Here is an 11,945-nt window from a genome sequence, read left to right on the forward strand (position 1 = left end):
GAGACATATATTCAACCAAAACACCAATGCATATAAAATTTTAAAAAAGAGAAAAAGAAATAAGATCCTCTAAAATCTGAAGCTTTTTAAGTGCCAACATGAGGCCATGCAAGGCAAATTCTACACTTGTCCTGGTGTTGTGAGCCAGAGCCAAATTGTAGGTGCACTAAAACATATATTTTATAAAGTTAACATGCATGGGTATAAGGAGTGTAACAAAAACAATAATGAGTTTTGTATTCATCCCTAAAAATAACTCACTATGTATTTGCAAAAATCCAAACTCTGAAATCCTGATACTTCTGGGTCCCTGCATTTTGGATAAAGAATATTTAGTCTGTGCAGTGCCCAGCATCTCTGGTCCATCCAGACAATCAAAACAAGATCCCATGGGAGTCCTACCATTTTGCCCTTCTAGGAGATCCTGGGAAAAGATAGATGGAGATTCCCAGTGAAGAGCCCAAGGCAGGGGTTTGTTAAGTTTCTAGAGTTGTCTATAGTGTTGTGTCCAGTGAGTGGAGAAAAAGATAGACCTAAAGGCTTAGTTGTCAGTCTGGGAGCTATCTGGAAAGATGTCAGCTTGTCTACTCACCTTTCTGTAGATTGCAAATATAGTTCCAATGGAGGCCAGGCAGTCAATGTTTGAAGATCCATCCAGCGGATCAAAGCAAACCACATATTTCCCCTAAATCACAGAGAAAAACACCCAGTCAGCACACCTGCCCATTGCCACAACTACTCTATATTAGAGCTACGTGTGACTGATATCTACACTATCAGGAGATTTATACCCATGGGCCCTGCATTTCTGTGTCCTCGAAAGCCATTTCTTATGAGCATAGCTCAACAGAAATCTGTGTCTGGTGTGTGCTGGAAAATACACTAGGGATCACTTACTGCAAGGCTCAAGTGGGTGAACTGATGTTCAAGCTCAAAAGCACAATACATGCAAACACAAGATGTGGCAAGTGCTGTGTAGATAACTTAAGAAGGTGAGTTGATAGAAAGTAAGCAAAGCTAACATCTGATATAGACCTGGCTGGGATTAAGGAAAGCAGACACATAGAGAACTTGGCAAAAGAATGCCAGGCAGGCAGATCTTCAGGTGTTCCTGGCAAACAAAGTAGGTTGGAATACATTCAGGAACTAATATGCAGGAGTGATAGATAATGGTGGGGAAGGGTAAGAGCCATACCAGTTGAAATTTAAAGTTGAAGACAACATATGTGGGTTGTGACAAACAGGGGTAAAGGGCTTAATAAATTTGGCTTTACTCTGTCTTTTCAATCCTTCTTCCAATTACAAAGAAATTACACCCACTCACCTACCCACCCCACCCCCTCTGCCGCCCAATTCCCAATGTGTGTGACAAGAACCAGTAGGTCAGCACAGAACACAGTGTTTTTTGCTTCTCCTTTGCTATGATAAAACACTCTTGCCCAAATCAGCTTTGGGAGGAAAGAGTTTATTTTAATTTATACCTCCAAGGTCACAATCCATTATCAAAGAAGTCCAGGAAGGAGCCCAAGTTAGCAAATGAAGCAGAAACATAGAGGAATGCTGCTTACTGGCTTGCAGTCCTCATGGCATGCTCAGCCTACTTTTCTATACAGCCTGGGACCACCTTCCCAGAGATGGCACAGCCCACCATAGCCCACCTCTCACATCAACAATAAATAAGAAAATGTCCAGACATGCCCATGAGCCAATCTGATGGAGGTAGTACCTCATCTATGGCTCCCTCTTCCCAGGTGACCCTAGTTTGGGTCATGTTGACAAAAATTAACCTGAATGATACTGTGACTGAATGTTTGCTGAATTTTTGGTCACTGGAAAACATCACTCTTTAATAAATTGTTGTGAAATCAGTGGATGTAAACCCTCTCGATGCACTGGCTAGCTGCCAAGAGCACAGGATCATCAGGAATTGTTCCCTGAATTGGTCTATTTTGCCAGGCATGGGAAGATCCACCTCCGCGGAGGAATCATAGACCTCTTGAGGACATGTGTAATGAAGGTCATTATAAGAAAAAGCAAAGGACTGAATCAGAGAGTACATGTGTAGCTCTTCCCAAAAAGAAGACAAAGATGCCAAGGCCTGTTTAATGATGCATTAGATGACATATACCCCAAAGGATATGAGACCACATAAAATTTCCAACTAAAGAACTGAGAAACTCTTTCCAGAAAACAAATGTCCCAAAATAGAAGAAAATCCCAGAAAAGACTAAGCAGGATAACTCGTCTCTCAGCCCAGTAGCACCATCTACTGATGAAGTGTGGCACTGCAGCCAACCCTGGACGCACCCTCTTCTCCTTGGCTGTGATAACTGCTTCTTTATTCTCTTCCGAGACTAGGACACAGGTGCTGTAGGAGGACTGAAGCATATTGATGACCAGGGAATTGGATAGCACGTCCAATTTCTTCACCTCGTCTCCTGTCACATTCACACTTCCTGCAATTCCATACCTAAGAAGACAGGGTGGATTAAGTCATTGAAGGAGTCTTAACTCCAGTAAAGAACTTCCAGAGCCCAAACCAACAGCGCACCTACCCTCCTTTCATGCCTCTGCCATCTCTAAATTATAAATATATAGGGAGTGTGCTATGACTCAAAGTGGCAATCAACATTACTTCCTTTACACCTTGGGGACACTGTCATAGTTCCTTGGTCTCTCAGGGAGATTGACCAGATTCAGCCTCACTAAAATGCAGACCCCTGCTTGGCATTTGCAGCTAGAGAGGATGGGAGAACTCCTAAAATCAGACACATCGTGATAACTAGGGTGCCGTAGCCTTTCAACTCTGGAACGTCAATCTTCAGCTTTAGACTCCCACAGAGGCTTGTGCTTCAGAACAGTAATATGCAGCCATCCCCCTTCTCATACCTCAATCCTTCAGGGTGTTCCCAATAGCCTCAATAGCACCTCACTCTATGTTACTTTAATCTTGTCAATTGGAAACAAACCAGAATCACCTAGGGAAAAGGAGCCTCAACTGAGGGATTGCCTTCATGAGACTGGCCTGTGGAAATGTCCATTAGGCATTTTCCTTATTATTGGCTGATGTGGGAAGGCCCAGCCAACTGTGTGTGGTTTCACCTGTGAACAGGTGGTGGTGCTGGATTCTACACACACACACACACACACACACACACACACACACACACACACACACAAAAGTGGTTGAGCAAGCTATGAAGAGCAAGCCAGTAAACAGCTTTCCTCTATGGTTTCTGCTTCAGTTCCTGCCATAAGGTGCCTGCTGTGAGTTCCTCCTCTGACTTCTCTTGATGATGGATTGCATGCTGTAAGATAAGATAAACTCTTTCCTCCTCCAAGTTGCGTTTGATCGTGGTTTTTATCACAGCAGGGGAGCTAACTAACCCATACTCAGAGCCAGGTATTACATGGATGTCAGACGTGTAAGACCATCTGCTTAGAACAGCTGCAGTGTCTTGTCTCCCACTCCAGCAGGGAGACTGTCAAATCCTGCCTGGGCTGCTCCAGTTCCACCAGCACAGACACCCTGTTTCATCTGACCTGTTCCACCCCAGGCAGCTGTTCCCTCCTCACCTCTCTGCTCCTGCCATCCCCCAAGTGTGGTGCTTGCTACTCACCTTCCTAAGCACCTTAAGAACCCTCCATGCCTGTCTATACACCAGGCACACCTCTGTGGGACCTTCTTGGTGATGCACAGACTGATTGTGGGAGACTCCCATCTGTATCATCTACCTGCTAAGGACAAGAGCCACATCTTGCTATCTACATTTCCATAGTCTGTGCACAATAAATGTTTGCTGCACTGTGGAGAAAGGATGGCAAAAAAAAAAAAAACATTTACCTCCGCTCTCTATTTTAATTTCACTTATTTGTTAAAGAAATCCTCAGATGATGTGAGTAGGTGGCTTAAGTTGAGAACCGCTGATGGACCCTGACTATGGCAAATGTATTCCCTCTCCTTCCTAAGTGACAGACTCCCCTCCCACTTCACTCCCATCCAGAATTTGATGGATGGTATGATGAGCCTTGGGAAACAACCCTAGTGAGAGGCTGTTACCTCTTGGTTTAAAACAGAAGCATGCAAGCCAATAACAACAGGAACAATAAAATTGGGTTATTTTGCATCAGGATCACAGCCTCATGTGTAATAATGAGTCTTGAGGCAGCTGCTGCTGGAGCATGAAGAGCTGGGCGAATGTCCAGCCTGCAGCCCATAGGCCATGTGCATCCCAGGATAGCTATGAATGTAGCAAAGGATAGGTATAAGATATTATGGTAGACTATCATATACATTAGTAAACAAATTTAGTAAAATAGCAGCCTTAGATAATTTGCACTGTAATTTGCACTGTTATGAATTCTTATATGTTGATACAGATATAAACTTTTTATATTCCTATTGAGATAATTTGTATATTAATACAAATACAGAACTGTGTTTGTTATATTGTACACATATTTTTACTCTTATTTGAAATATTTGTATATTGATACAAATGTAAATTTATATCTGTCATACTGTATGTATGTTCTTCTGTTTAAGATATCCTGTATACTGGTATATATTTAGAATTATTACCATATTGCATATTGCACTATACATTCCTACCACTGTTAAAGGTATTTTGTATATTGTCACAATTTAAAGTCATTGTCCTTTAACTGTACATTTGCTTACAGACTGTTTGCCTTATTTATATGAAACCTTAGTCTTTAGGTTGTTTAGGTAGATAAGACTTACAGAGTTATTGTCACCTATGCTTGTAATCTCTATAATTATGTTAGTTAGGTTATCCAGATTTATAAATACATAGGTCAGATGGACAGGTAATCTTCAAATACTTCATAGACCTAGAGAATATGGCATTTAAATAACTTAGAATTCTGTTGACGTGAGACACAATTGCTCCTGGCAGCACCTATTTGATCCCGAGAGAATGTTGGGCTTCTAAGATATTTCCATTTGGAAGTTTGTCTTCTTGGCACAAAATGGCCTACTGGGCAAAGAACTGCCCTTGCCTCAACTGCTGACAGTACAAATGCTGTCCTTTCTCGACAAGCGGGACACAAGGAAAGTGACCACCATACTTTGCCAAGACAGGGTAAGATGATCTTTCAGAATTCCTGCTTCTGAAAATGGTCTGTCAGATACTCTAGGCCTATAGCCAATTTGAATGCACCAACAATGCTGAGAAACATAAGGTGACTGTCCAGGCTGCCAGCTGTCTCTGTCTACTCTTGCAAGACTCCCAAAAGTTGCTTGCATCCTTCTCCCACTTCTCAGGTATTATTATATTCCTTCTCAGGTCTTTGATGAGGTTGAAGACTAGCAGTTATAGTTACAACTTAGTATATATACATATATAATATCTTAGATAGAATATATTAAGTATTAGACTCAGGTTCTTTAGGATAGGACACCTTTTGGAATGATCTTTGTAACATACCACCTACCCACGCTCTTGACTTCCCTGGATTTTAGTATGTGTTTTTTGCTTGATATTGTTTGCATTTATTGTAATTCCAACTTATCTAGGTCATTATCCCTCATTACTCCTGGACAATATTTGATAATCATTTCTTTGTATATAGTCTTGTATTAGGTTAGAACCTTCTTATTTAGACCAAAGGGGGAGATGTAGTGGGTAGCCATCCCAGCCTTGGCCTGGAAGTTCCAACCCCCATTGAGGCTTCGGTAATGGTCACTCCCACAAGGCGGGGCTGAGGGAGGAAGCTGAAGACCCAGGATCGAGAAGAAAGGTCTCTCTTGGTTCTGGGACCCTGGATGCTGGAGGTAGACTGAGCAGAGTTCTCCAGAGAACACTGCCGGACTGTGCCATACCTTTGCCAGACAACCTATCCCTTCATTTGTAAGTTACCCCACAAAATAAACCTCCCTTTTAACTATGTGGAGTGGCCTTAATAATTTCACCAATAGCCCAACACATCTGTAAACCACAGTGTGTTGTCACAATGCCAAAAGGCTAGGCACACCTGCATGGGACAGTGCCAGGACACCTGCAGCGCCTGTCTCATCAGCTGTGGCCACTAGATCTCTCTCAGATGGTAGGTTTCATCCTCTGTGAGGATCCAGGGGCCTAGGGCCCAGTCTGACACCACTTCTAGCATGGTGACTGCCACCTAGTGATCAATCACCACATAGGCCAGGCTTCAAATTTCTTCCAGTCCAGTCTTGGAACTATGTTAGTTAAGTAGGGGCATTTCTTGAGTATTTATCACAGGCCTTGCATTGTCAGAACTGTCATCACAATAACTTAATAACCCTTACTACAACCCTATGAGTTAGAGCAATTAGTACCTCCCCAGTTCACAAACATGGAGGTCTTAACAAGAATAAACCATTATTCACAGCCAGAAGGTAAGGAAAACCAAGTTAAGTAAAGCACGTAATTATCTAGTCCCTAAGACCCCTTGGTTGGACAGTGAGTCACTGAGAATCAGTTTGTAGCAGATATATAAGAGCTCTGCCAAGACAGCAGCTGTGGAGCTGAGAGGCCTGCACAGAGGAAAGGTAAAAGTGTGGGCAAAAGTCCTGACCGGTCACAGGCAACCACCCTAATTATAGCAGAGTTGAGACACACGAGAGGCAAAGATGCTATCTAATGTCACTCAGGGCGATCATCACACATGCAGGCACCTCACATTGTAGAAGCATGTTCTTAAAGGCAGAGCTTGGCCATTCTACCAAATGAGATAATAATTCCATTAATCGAATCCATGGGCAGGAGAAACAGACAAACATCTTCAATGTGGGTTCCACTACTAGTCCTTGACACTCATATAATAAGCTCTTTAATGGTTTTATAACTGCATTTATGATATGAATGCTGTCACAGTTTGGGGTTAAAGGTACCACACTGTTAAGAATAAATATTCAAATGGTCAGAATTTGTTGGCTCTCCTTTTGGGGTTTTTCCCACCCCACCCTCCCAAAACATGTAGGTCCATTCAACTTCCAAGGGGACCTTCACTGGAATAACTGCAATCAAAATGGAAGTCTAAAGGAAAGTGATTTCTTTTCATCATGGTTTAAAACCAGACCCCTGGCTGTGGCCACCAGCAGCTCCAGCATGAATACAGCCTCATTCTGCAAAAGAGAACCAATCGAAGGCACTCTGCTCTGCCTGCCCCAGCCCAGCATGTCCAAATTTGCACACAACACATGAAGATGAAGAGAACAGGTTCCTTCCATAACAGGCAGGGTCCCGTAAATCTGTGTTCTGGTGATTTCTACCCCCACCCTACTGGCAGGAGTCATGACAACCAAACTCTTATGTAGGAAAATAGCATCAAACACATCTTAAAGTCCCAGTAAGAATCTGTTGGTGCAAATATAAGTCATGAGAATTCAATATAGGTTTTGAGGCAATAAGCCATTGTGTTACCATTATAGTCAGTGGTAGTGGGAAAAGAATCTCACTTTTCTCCATAGTTTGCCACTAAGCATTTTTCCCCTTTTCTGGCAAAATATGCCAAAGTCTATCTTATCAAAGCAGACACAAAGGACTTAAATGCAGTATCCTTAGGGCACAAAAGACAAATCAGCTTTAGACCCAGGTTCTACCATAAGCACTGGTGGCTCCCACACTCTGACCTAGGGCTCTGGGCAAATGTGCCTGTGCATGCTCTCCAGGACTCACAGGTTAGCCAGGCCCGCCTTGCGCACAGCCGAAGAGATGGCTTTGATGGCAGTCAGCATCGAGTTGAGCAGCTGTGTGAGCTCCCCGGTCCCTTTGGCCTGTCGCCCTTTTTCCATAACATAGCGGGTTAGGGTGAGCATGTCTGTCTCAAAGGGGCTTCTGTCCGTCATTGTGGCAGGTGAGACCTCAGAGCCTCTTTTCCTCCCTGCAGGAATCCTTGCTTTCTTGGGGCAGCAGCCTCACAGCCTGCAAGCTGAAGAGACACCCTTGCTGACTCTGCCAGGGCCCAAGGGAAAAGGGCCCCAGCCCACGTGATTCAGCTGGGCAAGCCCTCAAGGAAACCTCCCTGGCTTCCCTGATGGTAGCAGCTGCCAAGGTGCAATAAGCAGGCTGTAAATAGAACAGCTCTGCTGGGAAGGGCTGCCGCATTCTCTACTTGAGCTCCTGTTTTTGAAGATCCGAAGAAGCCACGATCAACCACAGGTGAGAGGAAAGAAAACCAGGTAATAGAAAGGACCCACAGAATCTTCGTATGTAGACATGGTCTCTGCAGAGAGCTGCCACGGGGCCTCGTTATTAGTCTCAGATGGCAAATTGGCAGATACCTCATCTAGGGCATAGGTCACATAACTAATGGCAATCCCAGGATGACTGTTCCTTCGGGTTTATTTCCATTAAGCATGTATGGCAAGAAGGATGTCCTGGAATATAAATATGACATTCCTAGCAAAGAGTCTAGTCCCAGGGTTGATTTATTAGTTTAGCTGGATTTTTATTTTTATTTTTAAAAATATTTCTCTGTCTGAAAAGAAACATCAGGGCTGGAGAGATGCCTCAGCTGTGAAGAGCACTGGCTGCCCTTGCAGAGGATCTGGGTTTGATTCCTAGCACCCACTTTGGTGGCTCATAACCATCTACAACTCCAGTTCTAGGGGATCCAATATCCTATTCTGACTTCCAAGGGCACCAAGCATATAAGTGGTAGGCATACATACATGCAGGCAAAACACTTATATACATAAAATGATCTAATAAAAATGTTTAAAGAAACACCTTTTTAAAGTGTCCTAGAATGAACTAACTGTGCATGGAGCTGGCAACATTCTGTTTATATGATAACCTCACTTTCTGTGACTGCAGGCAGACTGTCTCTGCATCCTAAGCTGGCTATCTACTATGTGGGTAATTTGGGAGTATTACTAAACTCTTGAAACCTCAGTATCTTCATAAATTCAGATAACTTGTAGAGTGGTTGCAGGATTAAACACTTAGGTGTCAGTAGTCCTGGTGTCAAGCTCAGTGTCTTAGAAACCTGTGCCCTTACAGCTTTCTAGTGTACCGAGAACCATAAGCATATATATAAATAATGCCAGTCATCTCCACCTACTTGGAGAGCTGAGTTAGGAGAGTGCCGAGTCTGGGTAACATATCAAGATTCTATATCAAGTAAATAAATCAACAAAACTGGGGGCTTGTACATTGCCCTACAATTTTATATCTTCCTTTGATAATTATTTCATTAAACTGTGTTTAGCTACAAGTCATTGAAAATTCAGAGTAATGTGTGCATGTGGTTTTTTTTTTAATTTTGTTTTTCTCAAAGACCATGGATTTGCCAGTCTGTAGCTGTGACATTCTCTCAAGTAGTCAAAGGTCCCTTTAAAAGCTTCATTCTGGGGCTAGAGGGATGGCTCGATGATCGGATTAATTAGTAAAGTGCTTGCCACATAGGCCTGAGGACCTGAGTTTGGATTCTTCAGGACCTCTGCTAAAAACCAGACATGCTGGGCGGTGGTGGCGCATGCCTTTAATCCCAGCACTTGGGAGGCAGAGCCAGGTGGATCTCTGTGAGTTCGAGGCCAGCCTGGGCTGCCAAGTGAGTCCCAGGAAAGGCGCAAAACTACACAGAGAAACCCTGTCTCAGAAAACAAAAACAAACAAACAAAACAAAACAAAAAACAGACACATTGGAGTATACCTGTAATCCCAGCTCTGGGGAGGAAGCAGGAGCAATGGGGCCTTGCTGGCCAGCCAGTCTAATCAAATCAGTAAGCACTGTGTTCAGTGAGAGAACAGCTGCATTTAAATGGTAGAAGTTCAAGTTGCCTACATGATCTGTGATGGCAGTTGTTGACCTTTGCAAATGCCAAAGTTTTTTGGGGACACATGACAGAGTGCAGACTTAGAGCAGCTATGGTGACAGTCCCCAGGCAGAGTGACAGCAGCCCTCACAGATGTTTCAGGACTGCTGACATATTAGTGACAGAGTTATTAGTGACCTGGTTGTGTTCCCTGGAAAACACTCACAAGTCTAAGTGGATCAGGACAAATGAACCTCCAGCACCAGATTGGACTGCTGAGACCTCCCTGTCTCATAGACAGAACAACTCATTCTTTAGCCTTTCTGTTGGAGACATTATTGAACTACAGGCTGTGGCCTGTAAGCCCCTCCAATAACTCCCTGTGTGTGTGTGTGTGTGTGTGTGTGTGTGTGTGTGTGTGTGTGTGTGTGTGAATGTGTGCATGTATGCATGCATATGTGAGCATGTGTGCATGTGTGTGTATGTGCACATGTACACACACACACACACACACACACACAATCAGTTTTGTTCCTTTAGAGAACTGTAATACACATGGCCTTCTATGTGATCTTATAAAGACACTTGCTGTGTTTAGGGCCCACCCCTGGGGTCCAAGATGAACCCATCTCAAAATCTTGAGCTTCATCACACCTGCAGAGACCCTTTATTCAAATAAGGTCATGTCAGCCTATCCTGGATATTTGAACGTGACTGTGTCTTCCCAGAGGGAACCAGTGAACCAACTACAGGCATCTTGAAATGATTCCCACACCCGAAGCTGAGGATCAAGCTGCACTTACTCCAAGGGCTTTGAGAGCTAATGGTGCTAAATTGTCCTTCCGTCTCTGCCCTGCATGACCTGTTTCATCCAAGGCCCTGTGTGTAAGCTGCCCTTGTCAAACCTAAGCAGGAACTGCTTCCAGTCAATCTGAAGGATCCCCTCTCACACACGGCGGATGCATCCACTACTGGTTTTCTGTGTGATTTGAGTTGGAAGGTGAGAGGCATAGCTATGAAAACTCGAAGAACAAACCAAGTCCTGTGGGTGGGAAACGGAGTCTCTTGACACTTCCTGCTTCTGATAATCCTAAAGAAGTTGGCAGAGAGACCTGGCAGCCTACTATGTGAAAGGAGGTTTCAACGGTTCTTGCAGAGGAGATGCTATATGTTTGAAAGTGGAAGGAACCCCTACTTCAGGGCAAGACCACTCTGTAGAAACCATGTCTCATTCACTTTTGTGTGATAGTGAGTGTGTCCCATCACCCTGTCTGCCCAAGGACAGCATCTGAAAACCTCCAGGACTGAGTCTAAGAGTGATCAGAAGAGAACTGGTGTGTGCTGTTATCCTGTTCCTGGCTCAGGGCTACATACAGAGACAAACTTGGAGGTACTCAGAGCATGCAAATAAGCATTCTTGAAACACATTCCATTAACTGAACCCACATCTCAATCAAACGACACCAGGCAGTTTGGTCAGCAAACAAAGGCAAATCCAAGGCTTGTGATTAAACCAAGTTTCCTAAGAACATGGAATTGATGGAGCATTCACATGTGGAAAAAGCACATTTTACACATACACAGACACACATACAGAGAGAGAGAGAGAGAGAGAGAGAGAGAGAGAGAGAGAGAGAGGGAGAGGGAGAGAGAGAGAGAGAGCTCACACAGAATACAGAATTCCTAACACCTGATATAACTTACCATGATCTTGAACTTCTGATCCAGAAAGGGATGAATCATGTGCAGAATAGACTGTGTGCCAAACAGGTGTATTTCTCACTATGCTCCATCTGCACAGGACCAGCTGTGGCAGGTCCTCTCAGGAAAGCCCCCTGACCCAAAAAGTATCTGCTTGGCACACAGCCTATTTCCATAAATTTAGCTCTTATGGTCAATCATTTTTATTATGACAACTAGACCTCCCTAGAAATTATACAGCTTTGTTGTTCAATGCCATTCTTGCATAAAAAAAAACCATTGAATAGTAACATAAACTGTCATTTTTGTCTTGGGTCATTATAGATACCAGCAGGAGGTTGAGAAGCCAGATATTCATTAATTTCTAGAAAGGCAGAGACAGCCAAAACTGAACAGGACTGCACATATAAGAAGTGACATTAACTGAGTTTAGTGACCAGGATGCCTAGATTCAGCTCCCAGCCCTGCCTACCACCCACTGGCTGGAGACCTTCACCAG

At 43.6% G+C, this 11,945-nt stretch overlaps 1 protein-coding gene across 2 annotated transcripts in view; it reads right to left on the reverse strand.

The window, feature by feature from the left end:
• The window catches only part of Fbp2 (fructose-bisphosphatase 2), a 46,951-nt gene extending 39,011 nt beyond the window's left edge, over nt 1–7,940 (reverse strand). For both annotated transcript variants that reach the window (XM_036188820.1, XM_036188819.1), the window contains exons 1-3: nt 7,665–7,940; nt 2,308–2,470; nt 593–685 (exon numbers count right to left, since the gene is read on the reverse strand). In XM_036188820.1, coding sequence (XP_036044713.1) covers nt 593–685; nt 2,308–2,470; nt 7,665–7,834 — 426 coding nt within the window. In that variant the 5' untranslated portion in view covers nt 7,835–7,940. The remainder of the gene's footprint in view (nt 1–592; nt 686–2,307; nt 2,471–7,664) is intronic.
• Between the last annotated feature and the right edge of the window lie 4,005 nt (nt 7,941–11,945).

Source organism: Onychomys torridus, chromosome 5, assembly GCF_903995425.1.
Source record: "Onychomys torridus chromosome 5, mOncTor1.1, whole genome shotgun sequence".
In the NCBI taxonomy this organism is placed as follows: domain Eukaryota; kingdom Metazoa; phylum Chordata; class Mammalia; order Rodentia; family Cricetidae; genus Onychomys; species Onychomys torridus.